At 42.4% G+C, this 23,738-nt stretch overlaps 1 protein-coding gene across 1 annotated transcript in view; it reads left to right on the plus strand.

Moving 5' to 3' along the window:
- Positions 1-23,738, plus strand: part of MAML2 (mastermind like transcriptional coactivator 2) — a 207,484-nt gene that overhangs the window by 134,800 nt on the left and 48,946 nt on the right. Inside the window, exon 2 of the mRNA XM_054269933.1 lies at positions 9,446-10,897. Within this exon, the coding sequence (XP_054125908.1) occupies positions 9,446-10,897 (1,452 nt within the window). The remainder of the gene's footprint in view (positions 1-9,445; positions 10,898-23,738) is intronic.

Consider the following 23,738-nt stretch of genomic DNA (forward strand, 5'->3'; position numbering starts at 1 on the left):
GGCATTGCTGCTCCAAGCACAAACCATAGTGGGTGCTCAGCAGCTGGGCTTTGCCTCAGGGGGCAGCACAAAGGACCTGAGGGCTGCAGTGTGCAAACAGCATTACCCCATCCCTGAGGAGGTTTGAAAGTCCTGCCTAGATGCAATCTCCTTGAATCCCTTTTGCCAAAGCAAATCTTTTTGCAAAAGCCAGGCTTTTGCTAGATGATCTGTACTATAAAATATTCTCATTGTTAACCAGAGAGAAAACTAGAAAACTTATTTTCACTTTCTTTAGAGATGTCTCCATGCATTTGACTTGTCTACTTGTGCAACCATCCTCTCATCCTCCTGTGCAAATTCACCCTCTCCGCTCTGCTTGACATTTCTCACGTTCCTTTTAAGGATGGTCTTGGAAGCTTTTCAGTACCTGTATTGCTGGGGTTTCCTTTTGGCTTATAGGTGACTTTTTCTTATCCTGGACTGCTCTGGTCCCCTCTATTCACACTGACCTTTTCCAGCTCCTGAAGCATTCATTCCTGAGTGATTCCTTGGTTCCAAACCTTTCCATTCAGTCTCTCTGGCCATTTTTATGGGTTTGGACTCTTTCAACCTTCTCATCAAGATGATACTTAAAGAAAGACCAAATAACAAAAACTCACCTGAACACGTGCCAGTCGAAGACAACAAATTATTTGGGCTTCTTGTAACCTGCTAATGACCTTCCATAATGATCACAATTCCATATTGATCTTCATATTCCAGAATGACCTAGATACTGGTCAAATTAATCTCATTTTTACAGTTTTCCTCCAGACTCCTAAAGTGTTAGGAATAAAAGAGCTGTGAACTTGTATTCTTACTAAACCTGGAGGCATCTCATCAATATCAATGACAAATATAATGCGGGAAGTTACACAATCACCTTGACATGCCTACAAAAATCACTACTCCACCCCATTACCTCTTTCTCCCCTGCACCATCAGTCCTCAGTGACCACAGACTAGTTTTAGCCTTGATGTTTAATATTTTTCATCCTCTTCTAAATATGTCATCATCACCTTATATAAGTTAGCATCTTCCCATTTCCTAAAAAATGATCAGTCCCTCTTTAGACCTTGATGAGCTCTGAATCTCTCATGCAGTTCCTCAGACTCTATCCACTTTGGATTAGAAAGTGTATCATTTCACTGATAATATGATCAGTGAAATGATACACTGAAATAAAATAATCTCTTGATCTGCAGTTAATCAGTTAGAGTCTTAATATATAAACTTTCATCAATTTCTCTTTTATTTGTCCTTTCCATTATCCGTTCCCTTCATAGGAGTATCTTAAAAGCTCTTTAATTGTTGTTTCAAAACCCTCCAAAGCCCTCAAAATTTTTGCCTGTTTTGCTCAAATAGGTCCCAATCTCAGTGGGGTGCACTTGCCCTGTCCTGACACTGCATGTTTAAGCTGAAGATTTTGAAAAAGGCTCTTAAGTACTGCTCTTACTTCATGTCCTTGATGGGGTGACCGTGCATGACGGGTGAGAGCCAGGGCGAAGAGGCTAATACAGGTCAAACCCAACCATCAAGTAAGTGCAGCAATCTTTAGGAGACCTCTTACTGCAGGCCTGGATTTGATCCTAAACATCACTTCTCCACTAAAGTTTTGGCAGAGGGTCAGGACTCCTTCCTTATAACAGGAAGCCATTTTGCCAGTTGCTCATTAAGTGTATTAGTTGGTGCGTGATGGAAGGCGGCTCTCACTGACATGGGCCCTCCTTGTCATGGCTGATGGAGTCTGATGCCGGAAGCATGACTGGGCAATAAGCTGAAGGGATCTTTCTTTTCCAATTGACAAGTGGTGACTGGATCTCCTGTGAACTGTAACGTACCCTGAAGAAGACCTCAAGGCCAAACAGTTGACTTGAGTGTCCTGTGTGACGCAATGATTTGCGGAAGAGAGAAACAGTCTAGATATTTCCTTATCTTCCAAGTCTGGATGGAGGGCTACTGTCTTCCTCTAACGACTGAACTTTTGATAACAGAGTGTCGCAGAGGGGATGGGTGCTTAGACAGGTAATAAAAGCCCACATGTGGCCATGGATATGTGCTCTAATGAGCCTACAGAGTAACAATTTGGGAGCAGCGCTAAGCAGAATACCAGGACCAAACAGCTCTCAGCATCTTTCTTTAGGTGAAATCTGCTGTGCTATTGATCTCTAAGAGGCAAATCAAATAACAGCAGCCACATTTTTAAGGATTAGGAGCTTCCTGTGCAAGACAGTATGTGTTTTTAATACCTTAAGCTGACTTATGAAACTGGTAAACAGTGTGGAGGGTGGTATTGGATGACCTCTTTTACATGCCTGATCATCCTGTCAGCATTTATAATGCATTTGATATTTCCTTCTCATCAGGATAGGATCAGTTAAGCAGTCCTATTTCCCAAAGCTCAGGTTGCATTATGCTTTGTTCCACATTTCATGGTAATAAATGTTGACATAAATTTCTGTAGATTTCACACAAAGTGATTGTTAATTTATTCATGGTTGAAAAGGAAAGAAGAAAGAAAGAAAGAAAGAAAGAAAGAGCAAGCAGAAAAGACTCCTCCAGAAGACAGATACACAGCTTGCAAGATAAAAAAATACCGATATTTTATGCCTATTTGTTTTGCACACAGTAATGACTGCTACACTCTGATTAGCAATCTTGACCTAGTTAAAATGCTATTGTTTTTCTGTGTTCCTATTTTTCTAAAAGACTGTGACTAGACATGATATTTTATAATCCATCAGATGTAAAATCTGCATAAAAAATATAATTATTGTGCTTCAGCAACTTGGACCAAAGCCCTGACATTATGTTTCTAGGCAGTACACTGTGAATAATATAGATGCATTTTTAGGTTGGTATGTTCAGTTGGCAAGAGACATAATTTTTCCATAAGCAAAGGTAAATTGTGGGATTTCTAACATACTGATTGCTATTCCAGCCTTGTCCTAGCTAATGAAAATTAAGTGGGTACTTGTCAGCCAAGAAACATCCTTATTTGTTACTATAAATTCAGTTTTAGTGGCACTAAACATTACAGTAAATAGGGAGGAAAATTGTGTTGCCTCTCAGTCAGCTTTATTATTGCCTGTGGTGCTTACATGTAAGGACCAGCCAGAGTCAGGAGACAACTGCAAGAGCTCTGTATGGATACCTGGATCAGGAGGACAGGCATGGGCAGTGGGGAGTGCTGGGATGGGTAGAGTAAAATTCTCATGGCAGTAAACCCTGCTCATCCAAGTGGTGCCTGGAGCTGGCTAGCTAAATAGGAGGAGAGTGAGGCAGAGTGCAGGAGTGCTGTCTCACACTGCTGTGCTCACCAACAGTGTGAGGCTGAAGGCACCTGTGCCTCCTCCTCAGGCTCGGAGAGAACAGTTGATCCCCTCATTATGAACATTATGACCACACCTGGAGCTGAGCATCTTCAACCTGACTGGAGCAAGAAACAGCTCCTGCTACCCCTGCACAGCTCTTTGCACCCATGGAGGAGCCACCTTGTCCTAGCCAGGGTGCTGTGAGGACACGCCAGCTCCCAGGGCTGCTCTCCATTGTGCACAGTGCCCAGGCCTCCACTCTGTCACTCAGTGCTGCATGAAAAATTAATGGTGCTTACCAGATCAGCATCATCCAGCAGATTGGACTTGGTCAACTCAGAGTGCTAAAATCTCTCTGAAGACTACTGTCATGCTTGCATCCTCAGCCATATCAGGTAGATACTGCAGTGAAGACAAAAGATTAAAAATAAATGTACTTGAGCAGTGCAAAGAGAGTGAGGAGCAGAAGGGCTGGGGGGAGGTCCTCAGAAGAGGATCACACTACTGAGATTTTCAGGAGAGACACCAGGGTGAACGTGATTCTCCTGGGTGTGGGAAGGAAGGGGAACAATCAGAGCCAAAGGATTTCAGATGTGTAGAAATAGTGGTGATGGGAACCTTCAAAACTGAGTCTGTAGTGAGAAATGGGCCTTGAGGGTACCTGTGTGATTGTGGCACTAGCTGCTGTGGTGGCCCCAGAGATGGCATCTCAGAGATGGCCCCTTGTCATCCCTGTGTCAGCCCCAGGGTGCCTCTGTGGCTTTGGAGCTGGCCATGGTGTGAGTCACCACCACCACCCTGTCTGCCTGAAGGGGTAAGAAGGAAAGGAGAGAGGCATCTGCTCCTCCTGCATGCTGGGAGATTGTTGCAACAGGGAGGCTCTGCCCTGGTGTGCCCTGGTCCCTGCCTGGAAAGGTGCTCCCCAGCTTGGCACAGCTCTGAACACCACAGGAGGTGATACTGATGGCAGCAAACACTGCCAAACACTATTTTAAAGTTGAGAGTTGCTGTCATTCAGAATCAGGCTCTAAGCCTCAAGGGTGGTTGCTGGGTCCAGCCCTGCAATGCAAAGGTGCTTTCACAGCATAAATAAGTATCATTCAGCATCTTTTCCTCCTTTGAAAGGAATTTTTTCCCCAATTTTCATTGCTTGAATATTTTTCATATTTTTCCTGTAATTCTTTACATTTTTGCTTCCCCAGCTATATGGGGTATTTTGTTTACAGTGTAGCCATTGTTTCCAGTGCAGTCGACACATATTGTGAGAAAGTCTAGGTAATCCAAAATGGACCTTTTAAAGTGGATTTGTTTGCTGCTTCTGCATTAAACGCCCAAAATCCAGAGCTGCTTTTCTATCATCAGAGATCCCGTTCCACAGGAACTGCTGACACTGCCACACTGCCTGCTTCACAGTGTGGGGTTTCAGCCAGTAGCACCTGGGGAGTTCCATCCCTGTTGTACCACCGCACAATGTAAGAACACTGCAAACCTTTGTAGGAAATTGTGAGAGTGGGGAGAACAAAGGTGGGAGGATTCTTCCTTTTATGTCTTCCATTGAAAGGTTTAGTGGGGACTTAAGGCTATCAAACTGTGGCATTCTCTCTGTAGTTTCCTTGGGGTATTTTTGGTGTTTTGGCCCAGTCTTAAGTGTCCAGCTATAAACATTTCAAAATTAGTCTGATACAGTACTAAAATCCCTGTACAAAGGCTTGATCTGCAGGCACTATGGAGTTACTCAGGCAAGTCAGAGGGACAGCTTGTGTTTTACTTGTCCTGAGAGCTGTGAAACTCAAGGTGCTGGATGGTTAGTCTAGAAGCTCTGTCGAGCACTGTGCTCCTTCCTACACAGTGTTAAATGACATAAAGAGCAATTTCTAAAGGAAGTCCAACTGCTGAATCTATATGAAATGCAAAAAAATAAGATTTTTTTATTGAAAGAGAAACCTGATAGGCTATTATTTCCTGCTGACACAGACAATTCTTTTCTTGACTATATTGGATAGACCCTGTGGAAAGAAATACAAGGTGAATACACATGAGTAATATCAGAAATGCATCAATGATGTGATAAAAATATTGTTCAATATGGATATTTTGGAGAAAACAATCTCTAAAATTTCTCATTGACAAGCTGTGCTTTTGCACCAAAACATTTTTTTGTTTCCACTTTCTAGAAAAATAAAATGAGCCAAAAAAAAAAAAAAAAGCAAAATCCTCTCGTTTTATATTTAGTAAAAAAAATCTACTAAAAGAAAGGTGAAGCAAAAGCCTTTCTGTTTTTGCGAAAGAGAAGTTATTTGGTACCAGATTTGATGAGCCCTAATTATTAGTTCAGTGGGTTTCCTGCTGATTTGGCCTGGTGTCAGAGAGCATTAGAGCATTAGAGAAAAAGCTGCTTCTCTTAAATTCCTTTAAGACTCTGAATAAGTTTTAAATATAAAACTTATAAATATTATATATGTCCCTCTGCCCAGGACATGGTATCACACCGGGTCATTTAGATCAAGTCATCTCTAGAGTTTGCCCTCTGCTGTCCCCAAGCATTTTGTCCAGGAACAGCACTGGGCTGTCTCATAGAAATTATCTCAGTTCTGACTTCAGGAGATCAATCATCCAGCAGCGCCTTGCTGTAAGTGCATGACCTCACGCTGACTCACCAGAGCCTGCTCAGCAAAAGGTCCCACAGTAACACATGCTGCCAGGAAATGCCTGTGCTCCGTGATGGTTCATCCAGTGCTGCCCACCTACCTGTGGGATGGAGCTGGGCATGGAGGGCTTCCTCCTCTCCCACTTACTGTCATGTCACTCGTTTCCCATCACAGGGCCTTTCAGTATTACACAGTTCAAGCAGCTTGAGATGCGTAACCACAAGCCTCTTTGATCTGAGGAATGTGCCTGGGTATGTTATAGGAACTTTTGCTTTATGTTTACTGACCCAAATCAATCCTAGCTTGCAAATTGAAAGAGATGGAGCCTGAAATCTGGCAAGTTGGTTGTTTTTTATTTCCTTCTGAAAAGTCTGTGCTTTGCTTGGGTAAAGAGGGCTTGAGTACTGACTTTTAGTCAGTAATCAAAAAATGTGATTGCTAGAAAAATGCAAATATTTTGGTGACGGAACCCTAGTCCTTTTCCTTCTTAACAAAAGAGGCATAATGCTGGGGCAGCAGTGCCCTGCAAAAGGCAGCATTCAGAGAGGCTTGTGATGGACACTGCTCATCTTCCTGAACAAACACAGACCAGTCCCCTGAAGCCCCCCCAACATATAATTGGTAGCAGCTCAGTGCAAGGAGGTAGAGGGGGCTTCATCCCTGTGGGCTGCTCACATCTTCCCATGCCCTCTCCCTCCATATCCTGAACTCATGGGGGATGAGAAATCAGGACCTTTTCAGCAGCCTCAGTGAAGTCCCCTGAGTTCCCTGCACCTTTGCAGCCTGACTTGCTCTCATTTCTGCTTTAAGGTGTGGACATCTATTGACTGATGGTGTTGTCAGCATTCCGAAGGTTATGTGTGCAAGGTTTTGGGGAGATGTAGTAAGTTGTTCTTGTTATTCTTTAGAAATGTACAGTCCCCTTTTTGGTGGGCAGATGTCATGAAACCAGGAGTCCTCCAGGCCATGCTGAGGGAGGGGTGCTTGGTTAAGGGATGTGTCTGGAGATCATGGTGCTCTGCCTGGCTCTGCTGCTGACTTGTGTGTGGCAAACCACTTCCCAGCTCACCCACCTCACCCTGCTATCTGCTGGAAGCTACTTCAAATGCAGTGAAAAGCGGATACTACATGCAGCACAATGTAACACCTGCATTTTTACTTGTGTCAGAAAGCTTGGTGCAGGTGCCCTGAAAATGTGGAGTTTTTTAAACAGCTCCCTCTGCTTCAAAATGTCAAGCAAACCCAAATTAACTCAGAAAGCCATATTAACCACATAAAACATATACATATGCAGGGGATGTACTCTGTTTGGCCTTTCTGTCAGCAACACATCTGAAAGCAAAATGTGCTGCCAAGTCATGTATTCTAATGACCTGTGGACTTCCCCATTTCCCAGGAAGATGAATTTGAGTGTACGAGCATGGTTTCTAATAAACACACTGACAGCAAAGATGATGGTAAAAGGAAGTGCAACTTACCTTTTTTTTGTTCCAAAGGAAAGTACAGTGACTCATGTGTCAGAAGGAACATACTAATCCAAGACAGTCTGTGCTCTTTGCAGTGACCACCAAAACCCCTCCCCAGTGAGGGACACCTAGTGACAATTAATTACTCTTGCATGCACATAGTCTGTAGACTTATACAAGTAGGCATCAACATGTTTGTCGTTATGAAAACATGAATCTGTGATTCAAAAGCTATGCTGGAAAGTTAACTTGAAATATGAAATTGAATTTTCAGTGTCAGAGGGAGAAATTACAAACTTTATTTGTAAGGGCTAAACTCAGTGACCTGATGATGCAATGGAAGAGTCGAATGGAAAAGTGGGTTAGGAGGAAATATGTATTTCTCAGTTAAACTCTTTTCAAGCAATTAAATTATATTCAGAGTAGACTTTTTCACATCTGGAGTTGACTGGGTAGAGCTTTTACCTATAGGTAAGCCTGAAACTGAAGGGCATAGAGGCCACAGTAGAGTATTACATGCCCATGGACTTCTGTACATGAAACAGCATGTAATGGAAGATCTCATAAATCATTCTTCCTCACTTAACTGGAGAATTAGAGTTCTCAGTTCTCTCTGCCCTTTGTAGCTTCCCAAGGTATCACAATGTGTACAGGCATTATTTATTATTTTCTCACTGGCACACACAGGTATTTCTCAGATGGCATTGTCTTGATGCCTCTGGGGCCATTGCACTTCTGCCCGAGTGCAGAAAGGCAGAAGGTGAGCTGTGTTTCACTGCTTATTTTCCTGGCTGAAGCAGGGACAGTGTGTGCTGGCTCTGCAAGGGCTGCATGTGCATGCTCCTCGCTGTGTGCCCCTTTGGTAATGATTCTATGGAATCACAGAATCATTAAGGTTGGAAAAGACCTCTAAGATGAAATGTACAGGGCTAAATATAGGACAGCTGCCCTTGTTTTAAAAAGTGATCTGTTCTTTTATGAACTGTGTGCAAAGCAACTCTTCTTGAGGGCATCTGCATCTTACTTGAGGGCATATGTACCAAGTCCAGGCTTTTCAGCTCATGGGACTGACATCTCTGTTTTCTGTGCATGGGGTGGGAATTTGTGTGCACAGCCACAGCAGATGAGTAGATCAGGCAGACAGAGCCATGAACCTCTTTTCCTTCAGTAGGCCCACAGGGCTGGCAAGCAAATGGAAGTATCACTGTAAATAGTCAAGGAAAAGAAAACAGAGTTACAATTCTCAGAGCAGTGTTGAGTGGACTGTATGTTTTATGAGAGATGTTTCAGAACATAAACAACAAGGGCTTAATGTATTAATGTACATCTTTGTGAAATAATCTGGCAGTAAGTACATCATGGACCAGACCCTTGGCTGACATAACCGGACATGGCTCCAGTGAACTCATTCTCAGTTTTCAACAGGTTAATGTCTAACATTTTTAATCATACACATCTCTGGCCAGTATAAACCTACATAAGCTAAGGATGCCTTGATCTTGTGTGTGCCATTATAATGTGTTCAAGGACTTTTGGACTCTACAGGTGTCAAAAATATTTTTTGGATCCTATACCAAAACTGGGAAAATGAAAACTGCACCACCGTGTAGGCATAAGGGCAGATTTCATGACTGCATTTCTATCTGCTGTCTAAAATACTTTAGATCTGTCTGGCACAGCTAGATTGGAGTAGATCTGGAGCAAAGGGGCTTTATCAACTACAGTTCTGGCTATCTCCCTCCCTCATCACACCTGTGAGGGGGAAGGGGGTCTGTGATGAACAGGAGGCAGCAGTGCTCGAAAAATGCTGTGGTGGCAGGGAGAGTCACCACTTAAAGCCTATTTGCCTACAGTTCTGCACAGCTTCATTGACCAAAAAAAGCCCAGAGGACCTTTCTGAACTAAGCAATGCCTACCTGCCTTTTGCCTTTCAAGCAATTAAATTATTTCTTTGGTATTCATCTAATGATTTTTTTTTGTGTCTGTTTCTTTCAGCTTCAAGGCTCCTTGAAGAGAAAGTTGGTGGTAAATCTGTCACCTGTCAACAAAAGGTCCAATGGTGTTTCAGAGAACTCTTTCCTTGACATTAAGAGGATAAGAGTGGGTGACAATATCCCAGTGGGACAAGGTGGACAACATGTTAACAATTGCCAAAGCCAGTCAATGTCAGGAACTATGACTGTGGGGCAAGGATCACAAAGAAAGGCCAGCAGCCTTGCAAACAATACCCATGCCAGTGGGAATGACATGTTTAATATGACTTTGAAAGAGGTAAAGAAAGAACCAGGAGAAACAATGTCCTGCAGCAAACACTTAGATGGCCAGACATCCCATGAGAACATGTTCCCTAACAGATATGGGGAAGACTCATGGGACCAAATGATGGATCTTGAGCTTCAGGAACTGTTTAATGAACTGACTAACATATCGGTGCCACCAATGAGTGATGTTGAGCTAGAGAATATGATAAATGCCACGATAAAACAAGATGAGCCATTCAACATTGACCTTGGGCAGCAGAGCCAGAGGGGCCCTGTGAGATCGCTGCAGATGGATAAGATGGTGATAAAAAGTGAGTATGCAGCAGGCATGAATCAGGCTCCTGTGGGCTCCCCACAGATGAGGCCTTCTTCTACAGGTCCAGCCTTCACGATGGCTCCCACTGCCATGTCTGCCTCTTCACCCGTCCCGTCGGTGCCTCAAACACAGGTGTCACAGGTTTCTTCTGCATCCACTCGGCCATTGCCTAATTGGCAAGGTGAGGTGTCTCATGCACAGCAGCTCAAACAGATCGCAGCCAACCGGCAGCAGCATGCCTTGATTCAGCAGCAACAGCAGCAGCAGAACCAGACAGCCAACTGGTCCACTCTGTCTCCATCAGGACCTTCCCCTGGACCCTTTGTGCAAGAGAAAATCCCCAGTCCCTCTTTTCGCCAGCAGCAGTTCAGCCCACAAAGCTCAGCCATGCTTGGGGTGCCAGTGAATGGAAACCAGACAAAAGGGATGAACAACTATGTTTATAAACCAACCACTCCCCAGAGCAATCCCATGGACATAATCATGCAACAGAAGCCTCAGGACCTCAACAGAAACTTTATCAGCAGTGCGCAGCCACCTCTAGAGCAGCATCATGGCAACACAAAGCCTTTGTTTCACTTTAACTCAGAGCAAACAAACCAGCAGATGCCTTCGGTTTTGGGTTCCCAAAACAAGCCTGCCCTTCTGCACTACACCCAGCAGGCACAGGGTTCAGCTCCTGTGCAGCAGCCGCAGCAACAGCAGCAACAACAGCCACAGCCACAAACTGCTCAGCCTCTCCCAAACCAGTCTCTCCAGAGGCCCCCTAATGTAACCCTAGCAATGCAGCAAAAAATGATGCTTCAGAAAATGCAGCAAAGCCAGCAAATCTCAGGTTTGCAGTATCCAGTCTCTCAGCAGCACAGACAGGTAAGACAAATTCCTCCTTCTTTGTTACAGAATTGTTCTGGTCCAAGTAATAAAAAGGCTTTTCCTGGCCTCATTCCTGCAGGAGATGTGTCCTAGTGGCACTTAATGATCCTCTCAGCATGCACTTCTGCAGAGCTGGTGATGCACGTTTAGAACCTGTTCAGGTGTGTCATGGATGCACATTTAGAAGAATTTCAAGAAGCACATGCTCATAACACTTTTCTCTTCATGCAATGGAATGAATATGTCACTGCTATATATCATGTAGATACTTGTCAGAAAGGTGAGATAGTAGGGCAGATGCAAGTGTATTTTGGACTCCCATCTAAGTTTTCTAGCTTACAAAAATTTAGGCTCTTTTGAAAGTCAGAATTTTAATGAATTTCTATGTTATCTTAGATAAAGTGTTTAAAATGTTAATTTTTATGCCATCATTTTTCTCATGGAGGCAGGGTTAGGAAATTCTGTTTTTAGATATCTTTTGAACTGATATGACAAAAAATACTGTTTGCACATTTGCTATCGCTTTGGCAAAGAAAAACTAAGATTTATCTGTGAGCTTTCTAAACACCCATCACACTTCTGGGAATATTCTGTGGATAAAATACATGCTGAGAGATGAAGGAGAAGGTTGCCACAGATATGTCTACAACTATATTCCATGTAGCCAGTTCCCACTGTGTTATCATGAGACAGTACCCTGACAAGATCTGCTGTTTTAGCTTAGTTGTGCTATGCCAAGTCCCTGTGCACCCAGGTCTCAGATCCCAAGTTTCAGACCTGCCAATCAAAGTGAGAATGTGCAAACTTGCTGTACCCCAGAGTCTGGAAACCAGGTGCAAAACAAGTAAAACATATTTGACCTTGGAATGTTTAGGCAACTCTGAGTAGTTTAGGTGGGATTTCATCTCAGCGTATTTGAAGATATAGAATTGCAGTATAGGTGTGGAGATGGGAAAAAAAGCTATAAGAAGCTGCTTAAAAATGAAAGCCTGTTTTCCATGGACTCCCAGAAAGTAGCACTGTGAACGAATCCTTCTAACATGGAGTTTCTTCACCAAATTGGATGAACAGACTGATGCTTTAAAAAGAGTAAATACAGTTGTATGCCTGCACACCTTTCTCTTTTTAACTCTTTTTAAATTTCCTGAGCAACTAATCATGACTTACTCCAACAAGTCCCTTAGCAAGAGGTACCAGGTGAAACCTATGGGCAGATGTGAGAAATTGCTTTGTGGAAAGATGCTATAGAATGAGCATTTGCAGGATGCAAGCACAGTTTTACTGTTTTATGGGAGGTGTCTGCAGGCTGTTCTTCTTGAGCCACTGTGTGCTCTCTTCTTAGGTGCATTTCCCCATTCTCTTAATAGACTGGCAGACAGATGAATTTTAACAGTTCCTTCATTCAGCCATCATGAACCTTCCAGCAATCTGTCATCACAGGGGAGACAGGCAAGACTTCTGCAAACACTACTGTTTTTCTGAAAAAAATTTGCAAGGTCACATTCTGGTGAGGCATAAAAACATGAGAGCAGCTCTGCTTGAAGTGATGTTAACTGCTTGCTCTGTGCCCTCTTGGGCTGCTGCTTAGGGAGGCCAGACAACAAGATGGGACTGGGCACCTCGGCCCCAGTAGGGCTTGCAAGATTTACCATGAGTGTAGCAGGATTTCTCACCTGTGTGGCCACAAGATCTTTGCTTTAGGAGACTTGTCCTAAGTGATAGTGTAACTTTAGATATTACACCAAGGAAGGTGTAATAGATTTCTTTCTGCCACAAATTTCTTTCTGCCAACTTATTTTCCAATGTTTCATGTCATCTGACCACTTCCCACAGCTATTTCTGCAAGATGTGGCTACCTGACCCACAGCACAGCTGAGAAGCTTGGAAGCTTTTTAGACACAGATTACAGGGCCTTTGCAGTAAAGATGCTGTTTTTTCTATGCTCTAGAGAGATAACTGGCTTTTTTTTAGCAATCCCTAGCAGTTGTTCCAAAGTGCTGATGAAGCTCAGAATATCAATTATGTCTCTCTCAATTAGAGTATTTTGTAGTTGCTGGAACAATACTTAGAAATATAATTGGTCCATGAATTACAGAGTTTTTAAAAGGTTTGAATGTAACCATTTACCTGGCAGTATTTATGAGTCCTGTGGACCCTTTAGCACCTGCCTGCACTGCTGCAAGAGCCCACCAACCCCTTGGACAGGGCCTGCTTGCCACATAAATTCAGATATTAAATTGAGGGGGAGGAAACGCTGCTAGTATTATCTTCCAGTAAAGACAGCAAAGGTCAAAGCGACCTTGTGGGTCGACTGCTGCTGATTTTAGCAATGGGGACATTACCTCATTTAGGCTGCACAGCCTGCTTTCCTGAAGGATCATCTCCCACCTCTGAGTATTTCTACACATCATTAAAAGTAATGCATGATTAATTACCAGCATTTACTAATTAACTTCATGATTAATATTTATTTTACTCATGCTCTATTTCTGCTTGAGGAATCAAGATTTGATTCTGCTTGGTATCATTCAACCCCTCCTCAGATCATTACAGGACCATGTCACAACTCACTGCAGTGCTTTGTGGCTGGTAGTGTGAGGGCACATTCACAAAGGACTGCTGTGACAATGCCATCAGAAATCACTGACTGCAACACCGTAAGTTCACATTTTTAGCAGAACTAACTCACCCTCTGGATTATTTGTTCCCCAAGCTTTAAGATCCCCAAAACCCATCTGAGCTTGGTTTTATCAGTCCAAACTGGTTAACTGGAAATGTAAGGCTTATAATTTCTCTGCTTGTCACATTCCCTTTGTGTCAATTGAAACAAACTTACAGAGGGATTTGCTAATTAGATGTCTTTTGCCTCTAGGGAAAAGTCATAAAAATGATGGAAATCATCTTGGTTTCCTGGAAGGTTGATCTGAATGAAGGGTTTGTTTGCCTCTCTCTTTTATTCTCCATTGTTCTGGGAAAGATTCCTTTCTATTGTCTATCTGAATGCAACATACACATAGTAATGAAAAACCTCATAGAAACTCAACACTCTCTTTGTTTAGGAAGTACTTAGAAGTTCCAAATTCTATATAAGTTTAATCAGGTTTGTGATACTTCTACAGAGCCTCGGCTGAAAATCTGTAACTGGGCCTGGTAAAGTCTAACTTTACCCTTTTGAAGGAATGTAGTCCAGTCAATGAGAGATGCTTCTGAAGTAAGACTTAAGATTTTTGAACTGAAGACTTGATGTTTTTAACTAGTCCAAGAAATTCCTCACACATTTTCCAAGTTTTTGATCAGCCATTTTATTTGTTGCATAAGATCTATTACTTTTCTGTGAAGAAGTAAAAAAATAAAAACGAAACAAAAAACCCAACAAAAAACCCCCCACAACAACAACAACAAAAAAAGCTTGTATCTACTAAATAAAATATTATTCATCCCCTTCTGGTTTTGACCTAAAGCCAAATTAAACTCAAGGATTTCAAGTTGAATTTTGCTCCAATTGTTTTCATTCAACTTCATTTGCTCAAGGGAGAGGAGAATAGAAGGCTGAGCTCATGAGAACAGGAGCCCTAAGAGAGCAAGGCCACTTCATCTGCTACATGTGGGCATGTGTCCTATTTAGTCTTGGCTTTGGAGGCAAGGATAACACAAGGGATCGTGAGAGCTTCACCCTCCACTTTACATGAACAACCAGTAGTCCATATTTTTAAGGCTCTGGATACATCAGTGTAGATACAACCCACAATAGTGTTTGCTTGTGGAAACCTCAGGGCCTTTTTAGTCCTTGTTCTTTAAGAATTGCTTTGAGGATGGGATCGCCTTCTCCTTTTTCACGTCTCTACACTCTTTTTCAATAATCCAAGAATTGTGATTAGTCACAGTTTAAGGGGTGGTGGTGGTATTTGCCCTTACTTGTCCTAATTGGAGCACACCTTAGATCATTTTCTTTGCTGGAACTTAACAGACTCCTTTTTTGTCTGACCAGTCTTCCTTCCTACTGAATACTGAGCAGTCCCTTCTCCAGTACCAGCTCCTAGGATGTTTTCCCTGTAGGATTACTGATCAGCACTGCACCAAGGGATGTGCCACCACAGAGGAGCTCCAGGTGCTGATGTGACTGCCCCCTTGCAAACCATTCCATTACACCAGCCCTTCCAATGCCTACAGCTTAATATGCATTCATCATCTGAAATATCTCCGAGGGACAGAGGTGGTATTTCAACTAACCTGGCAGCTCTGCATGCAGAGATCCTGAAATAGATTCTCCTCTCATTTTCTCCACTGTAAGCCCAGAGAAATTTCATTTATTTTCAGGAGAGTATAACTGAACTTACAGCAGCATAGTTAGAAGCAGGATATGACTGTCTACCTTTTTTTTTTTTTTTTTTTTAAAGCATGGGCACCATGTGGATTCAATAAAAAGCACGTGTTAAAATTTCAGATAGAATACTATTTGAGAAAGAAGCACCAGGACCAAAAGAACTAATGTCTTTTTTGACATTAGTTATAAAAAACTCTTATTAGCATTCACTGCTGAGTGAGTAACTCACATATCTAATTTAGCCCCTGAAATTTCTCAAAGAAAATGTGTTTTCTTTATTAAAAGAGTATTTTCCTAAACCTCTGTGTTTGCCACTATGGAAGAAAAGAAGAACACATTTTGGTGAGGCAACTTCTCTCTTTTCAAGTGTGAAGGAAGTATTTTACAAATGTTTGTGAAATGAAGAGAGAAAACCTAGAGTAGCTTTTGGTAATGGGTACAAACCAGGACTTGAATTTTACTTAGATCATAAGTGACAACAATTCCAGCCTTTTGGAATCTGTAATAATAGAAACTGTTCCATAGTGTAAGAAAATAACAATGTGACCTTTCTCTCAAAGCTCTCTATAAAAATAATATTTGGATGACAGCTTTTCTTGATATCTCCATTTTGGTCACATTCCCTCATACAAGGACTTCTGAATTAAATATTCTGGATAAAAACTTGAGTATGTCCCAATGACCACCATCAATCGCAGGGTCATAGCTGATTTATGAGCGTGAAACCACAGAGAAAATGTTGTAAGTTCCTGTGTTGTCATTATTGACAGTTTTCTTGGTGGTGCCTTATATCATTCATGCTCAGTTGGCTGAACAAAATACATACACGGTCCCACTGTGGACAGTCAGTCCCTGAGGATATGGTAATTCAATGTCTCAGAGACACCCCAAGTTCCATAAGGTTTCTTGAACTCTTTGCATAAAGCATTTACACTGGAAGAATAGTAGGTTATTATCCATGGTCAAAGGCTTCTTGGTTGGGGGATTTGGGAGGTAGATGAGACAGTTCCTGATGTCTCTGTTGAGCTGCTTTTTGAAGGTACTTCCACGAAGTTACCAATGAAAAACATCATTGAGCTTCCCTGGATGAGTTCTTTGCTAATGTCAGCACACTTAAGTCTCATTCATTATCTGTTAACATTGTCAAAATGCCTGGGAGGTCCACTGAGAGGGCAAAATGTAATTCTGTGAAGAACTGTATAAACTCAGACTAAAAATGTCACCTGTTTCAAAGGGATAACATTGATCTGACTTCTATAAGATCAAAGATAAGATGGGTATTATGGAAAGAACTTGATAGGTATGAACTTTTCCCTACCCGCAGGTCTTAAGATGTTGGTTTGGGAACTGCAGTGATCCAAGAGACCCTTCATAACTCAGTCAGTTGTCTTGGGTGTGGGGGGAAAACCTGCTGTTGGAGACAGAGGGTACAGTAAGGCTGTTAGCTGCTTCAGCCCTCTGATTATACTCCACCACCACCTGGAAGGCATGGGCTAGGGAAGGAAAGCAGAGGCACAGCCAAGGTACTGAGTGTGTACACAGGAGATGAAGATGGCTGCAAGGAACAAATGGCAACTAAGAAGATGCACAGTGCTGGTGGCTGAGATTAGAGTTTACAGGCCTGGGGTGGTAGCGTAAAGTGAGGAATCATCATCAAAAACAGGATGTGAGTTTGTGCTTATTAGATTAACTGGAAAGGAAGTGTAACAGGACAAGTCTGAGATAAGGAACTGTGAAGATGGCATGCTGACCAGAAGAAAAGGGGCCAAGGATGCTTCAGGTCTGATTCTCTGCTAGGGAGCTAGTTAGCCTATCTTGATCTGTGAACTTGTCCATAAAGTTATGGTGTCCACCAGGGCTTCTTACCTGGCTGAAGTGAGAATTCCTGCTATTGCTGTGCATGCATCTGAGGCCAGAGTCAAGCCCTGAGTCAACTTCCTGCAGGGATTTTGGAAAGGCAGCCTGGAAAAACAATATAATTCCACAACCATTTGGAGCTGGCATGGTGAAAAACCCTTTCCTGTAAGTTTTTACTTGTTTGCAGGCAATTTATGAATACCTCAAGAAGTCAAGGAACAAAAAAAAATTAACAAGCCCCAGTTCTCCCTAGAGTCTTCCTATTATTTTAATTCCCCTAAGTGCTCAAGAGTGCTTAGTCCCAGTAATTTGTCTCTCTAGGGGTTCAAAATGAAGGAATATTTTAATGGCAAATATTTATTCCTCCACTCAGCCACTTTTACTGCTGGTGTTTTTATGGTGGAGACCTGCCCCAGGCCACAGATGACTGTTGTTAAGACAGCAACAGACCTAGTAATGTTCCTTTAATGTGAGTTTTCACGGGTGAGTTTACCATTTGAATGTGATGCTGTTCCAGAAAATCAGCCAGATGCTCCAACAGAACTATTCCAGAACCATCTGCCTGCTTCATTTGCTGCATGCGTTTTTGGTAATGTACACATACAGTGTAAGAGACAGGTTTTGCCCTGAAGAATTTATAATCTAAATAAGCAAGCCAGCCAAACCTTGAGATGAAGGAAATCTTACTGTATATTTTATATATTCTTGTGTATTTGGGGAAAGAAATAAAGAAGGAAGATGTCATTCAAAGCCGTTACAATCAATCCGCTGGAGTTGTTGGATATGCTTACCATTGCAGAAAAATCCTCTGACAGATTCTGGAGTTGAACCAGACCCAGTGAATCAGTAGAAAGCACAGGAACTGAGTAAAAGGAGGGATATTTATGCCTCTCTTACATACCAGATACCTGTATTTCATGTGAACCCCCTAAACCTCCTAAGTAACCAGTGAGGAGGGTGCTCTCAGAGTACCCAAGAGAGGCACACGTGGTGGGAATAACCTCTCTGCAGAAGACTCTCAGTGCCCGTGAGCCCAGCTCTGCTGCTCTGCCTGAAAGACGTGTGTAGACTGAAACTTGCTTTCTCACATTGAGTTGTGTGGCAATATGTCAAAAGAAGGGGAGCACAGAGGCTTTGGACTCTCTTATGTGAGGTTTCACAGGATGGAAGAGCTGATCTAAAGACTAGAAGCTTCAGAAAGGGGCAAGAAGTCCTTCCTCACCCTACCCTTGTGTCATTTCTTCCTCTGGCACCACCTCTGGCACTTGTCCAAGCTCTCACAAGGCCAGCAGAGAGCTATCCTTTTTCTCTCTATGTAGGTTTCCTTTGGCTTGTGGAGCCAGGCAAAGCCAACAGCTGCACAAGGGAAGAGGCAGGAGCACCCAGGTGGAAGCAGAAGCAGAGATGGAATTGCTTCTGCCAGCAGCAGGAAGCTGCTAACCTCACCTCAGGTGGCTGGTGGTGGGCAACCTCCCGTAAGGGGTGTCTGGAGAAGGAGTGGAAGGTGAACAGCAGCTGCAAGAGGGAGACTGGCTGTGGAGGGACAGGACAGAGAGAGTCACAGAGGAGAAAGTTCAGTGCAAAGGAAAGAAACAGCCAGATGGGAGTGGATCCAGAGTAGGGCAATTGGATGGGATGGACAGAGCTGTAAGAGCAGGTGGTAAAGGAGGGAAGCACAGAAAGAGTGAGGGTCTGAGGGTGGGAAGAAGCCCGGAAGGCAGTAATACAGAGTGCAAATTGGGCTTGGGTGAGAGGGAATGAGTGAGAAGGATTGGGAGCTCTGGAGGAGAAAGCTGAGAGTGAGTCTGGGTGCAGGTGGAGGAAGACAGGACATCCAAGGGAAATAGTGTGGGAGAAAATGGAGCAGAATAGGAGCTACTGATACACATGGGACAAGAACCTACAGTCTTTGCAATGGGGAAGTGGAAGATTGGTAACACTTAAGAACTGCTTCTGTATCCTATGCCACGAATAAGTGAAGGAGATTAAGGCCTTCGTGTCCAGTAGTTCCCAAAGCGTCTGCAGGAAGTCTTCAGAACAGGGCAGGAAATGCAGCCCTAAGCCTTTCAAATTGCCAGCTGAAAGGACACAGTACACATTTCAGGCCGTGCTGTTCGTCCTGTCAGTCAGGGAGACAGAATAAGCAGCGTATTTGCCTCACTGGGAAGCAACTAATACAACCCTTTCTCTGATTTTCTTCCTTCAGGGGACCCTACAGCTCCTCCACCATGTACAGCTGCAAGTGCAGCCATTGCATAACCAACTTATAGAACAGAACAGAATAGAATATATAGAACAGTTCAGTTGGAAGGGAGCTACAATGATCATGTAGTCCAATTGCCTCACCAAATCAGGGCTGACCATCATTTTTATAAGGTTTAAATTCCTCTTAAACACTGACAGGCTTGGGCCATGAACCACCTCTTTGGGAAGGCTGTTTCAGGGTTGGAAGTTTCTTCCTACCTTGCCAAAGATATACATGAGGAGGAATGAGGGAGATTGGCCTTCTCAGGCCTTCATAAGAAGCTGTGTAATCCACCTTGGTTGAAAAGTTCCCTGTGATTGACTGATGCCAAAATATTTGCAATAACCAAGGTGTGAAAATGAGGAAAGATGGTATTTTTGTGGATCCAATTTGTTATGTAACTTGTATGAGGGAGAGGGACTGTGAGGGCTTTCTGTAATTCTGTGAAGATGGTTTAGATGTACTCTCACAGACTTTTCTTTTTTCAGTCTTTTCTATAATTTGCAGTGGTTACAAGCCGGGCCACAGCCTGGCTCCAACTGAGTGATGAATTACTAAAGGATTTAGTGCTTTGGTTCTAGTTAGAAAAGCATCCAACTTTATCCATTGCAGAACTAGATTTCTCTGAAGGACTGTTAACTGCAATCCCAGCTAAAGCAGGTTTTGCTGGGGTGACTCCAGTCTTGTCTGGTTTCAGCTAGAATGGGGGGAAAAAAAAAAAATTACTTTTTTCTTTCCTACTGGAACTGGTAAAAGACATGGGAAGACAGAGGGATTAGCAGAAGTATTGGGAGCTTCACAGCCTAAGTGCAAAACAGAGTGGGAGGAGGGAGGGTGGGAGCAAATTCTGGCTATCCATCCTTAATCCAAAGCCGCCTGCTCCTTCCCAGACTGTACTTCACTGTCATACACTTGCAAATTCACTCCAGGAATGAAAACAGACTAACTTTAAGCTTGTTCCCAAAGCTGCAAATTTGTCCCTGCTGGGTGTTAATTTAACTGCTTCCAGGGCACCAGGATGTCTACTGGTGCTCACTGGGCTTGCTTTCTTCTTTTTTTTTTCACACATCTGGTGTTGTGAAAACTTCCAAGGCACCACACAGGAGAGTGATGAACTGACCACTTTTAACCCTTTCTGCAGCATGCTAAGCATGCTACCTGTCTCTCTTCATTGTTTTCTCTCTACAACAGACTCCATGGGCCTCATTATGCATGGGATCCACAAACACTAAAGTGGGTCTTATGAGTATTTCACAGGCTGAGAATTGAGAGTTTCTCCAGCTCCATCATTCTCTGTTTTTCCTGTGAACAAACCCAGCTTAACAGTAATAACTGGACTTCAAAAATTTCCAGCAGGAAGAAATTTATTTGGGGCAGGGAGAGGTTTTTTCCAAAATACTTCTTTTTCCATTTGCTTTTATCTAGTGTTGCCACCTCCCAGCAGGGAGGGCATTCAGCGCAATAGTTTCGCTTGCATTATGGCAAGTGGTGGCCTTTTCCTGTTGGTTTTTGATCGCTGCCATTTGTTCACTAATGGCATTAACTGTTTATCTGCTGCATCAACTGAACCAGAGCAAATCCAGAACAATCTGAGTGTCTCATTTCCAGGCTTAGCTGTTGAACTCTGCCTGGCTTTTGACACTTGGTTTGCTTACTGTCAAACAAGTTGTTTGCATGACCAGCTCACTTGTTTCACTAGCATATTCCTAGCAAAGGCATGCAAACTGGCTTTTTTTTTATCTTTGGCAAGGGCTTCCTAAAAAAAAAGCCATAGGTACTCTTCCGTTTTGGCCTGTTGTGCCATGCCAGCCTCATGGCACAAGGAGCGTGCAAAGTCCTCTTTTGCTGTCTTCCTCTCAGCCCTATCATTACTGTGAATCCTGCAGCTCTCATCCTGTTTTTCCAGCCCACTGACTGTCCCTTTTCAGCCCTTCTTCCTCTTCAGCACCCAGCTCTTGGGAGCTGAAACAGCATCGACAGCATCGAGAAGTATCTCACAGCCATGTGGGCTGCTGAGCACAGTGAGAAAGCAGCAGCACTATCCTGCGGGTCTATGCAGGAGACCCAAGTGTGCCACAGTCCTTGACTTTGGCATCTTCGCTTCTTCATGTAGGCTTGCACTGCTGAGTTTATTTTTAAGAGAAGTAAATAACTCTTGGTCCACAAATTACAGGCTTCCTTAGTAAATGTGAAAGCTAGCTCATGAGCTAAGTACAGCTGTGTTGTCAAAATCTTGTTTTGTATTTGAAATTCTATCAAGGCCACCCGTCCTTTTCAGAAGCACTTCTTGGTGGGCCAAACTCCAGGGCCCCAGGCTTTTAATCCTCCAGAAATGCTACCTGGAGTGCTGGACTCACCATCTGAAAATATGAAGGAAATTGGGTTTTTGGAGGTACAAACATTCATCTCTCTATTAAAGCCTGATATTTTTAAAGCTGCAAAGTAGGACTTACTTGTCCATAGCCAAATTATTTATGCAGATCTAGAGAATGTTCATCCAAAAACCATATAGTTTTAACATATCCACCTCTGTTTTTCTTCTGACAAGTTTTCCAACCAGTGCACCTAGTAACCACTTTTGATATTGGCCATAAGTAAACTCAGGCTGGAAATTACCAGCACATTCCCAATTGTTTGGCTTTCCTGAGGAGTGTGCTGGTGGCCAAAAATCTTTCTGCTTTTAAGATAAAATTTAAAATAAATGTTAGATATGTCATGGTCAGGCACTCAGTTTAATAATGGGATTCTTTTCTACTCCTCTGCTTTCACAGCAAAATACAGACTAGTCCTCTGACTGGCACCTAATATGTCCCTTTCTTTGTTGGAACCAAGTGGGGATCTCTGGAGACCACCTCCAAGTGAAGAGGAGTAGATGTCCCATGGGACACCATATAGACTTACAGGCATTTATTTATTCATTTAAATATACCGTCTGTTGTGAGGATATCTTCCCTCTCCTCTTCCAAAAGAATCCAAATAAAATCAAAAGCTAGTCAGTTGGTACAGTAACTGTATATAAATTTGCGCATGAAACATTAATTAAAGTCAAGCTGTGGAAAAATTAAAAAAGCTAGAAGAGCTTTGGACATTTCAGTGAAGATCACTGTGCTTGATACCAGGAAATATAAAAATGTTTGCACTGTTTGCTCAAATGGGCACAATGTTAATAAATCATTTTAATCACCTTCATTATGTTCTTTCAAACGAGGAGACCACTATACAAAACCAACCCTGACAAAAGCAACATAAAACCCAGAGGCAATTGTGAGACTGCTAATTAGATAACTTTGTCTTGATATTTGCATTTGAGCCTATGGATCTGGACAACACAGTGAATTACTCTCAGGGCAACAAGCAAACAAAGGGCTGCTGCCCCATATCCTCTCTAATGACGTTTCCAAGGTGCCTTTTGCTCTCTCTGTCCCCCATGGTAAATATTTGGAATAGTCATTATTGTGCTTTTCCCAAATTTTTCTTACATCTCTGGTATTTTTGTGACAACAAAACAATGCAGAAGTTGGAATTATGCTGTAAATGTTACTTAACAAAAAAAAAAAAAAAAAGACAGAACGTCCAGATTTTGGGTTATTTTAGCCATGCAAATGCTGCAAGCAAAAACTAAACTAAATTGAGTTCATGCACAAATATCAGTACGAACAGAGATAGTAGTGATAGCAGAAGTAATGAAATTATGTAATATATGCTAATTGTTTTCTACACACTAGTTCATCCATAAAGCTTCTGTGAAGTGAATAACTATTAACTGTTCTTTAAAGGTTAAAAATTGAGATGGTGAGATCAACACTTTTTCTAACACTGCTGGTGAAGTGAAAGCATTTACTAGACATGTGGGGCTTCTAAAAAGGTGTCTTCATACAAGGTGGCTGAGTTGAGGAGAGATGAAGTAGATCAGTATTTGTGAAAACAGGCCATCAATTTAAATGCATAAGTATGGCTTTAATTTTAGTCTTCAAAATAGGGTTGGACTCAGAATTAGCATAAACTTTGCAGGTTTTGTAGAAATTTTTCAAATTAAAATGTTTTGACCAAGTGCTCCCCTGTTAAAACTTCAGCCAGGCAAAGATTTCTACAAATGTCAAAATATTTTGAAGAAACTTCCTTTTAAAGATTTAGAGGTTTCAGCAGCCAAAGTGGTCAGAATTTAATTTCATTAATATTTAAATATGTATGGCTTAAACCATTTTAAAAATTCATAGGTTTGCATTCTATGCTGAGGGAGGCTGTATCTGTTCATATTCGTCTATGATGGAAATGAGAAATGAGCTCATGCACACTACAGTAGAACCTTAGCACTTCACAAATGACAAATAGATGCAAGGTAAGAGCTACACTTCAGAGGTAGAGCGCAGCAAAAATTGATTTCACACCAAGGCTTCTGAATTTACATCTCA

The sequence above is a fragment of the Melozone crissalis genome, unplaced genomic scaffold, assembly GCF_028551555.1.
Source record: "Melozone crissalis strain CALT ecotype California unplaced genomic scaffold, PUWL_Pcris_2 ptg000008l_1, whole genome shotgun sequence".
Classification (NCBI taxonomy): Eukaryota; Metazoa; Chordata; class Aves; order Passeriformes; family Passerellidae; genus Melozone; species Melozone crissalis.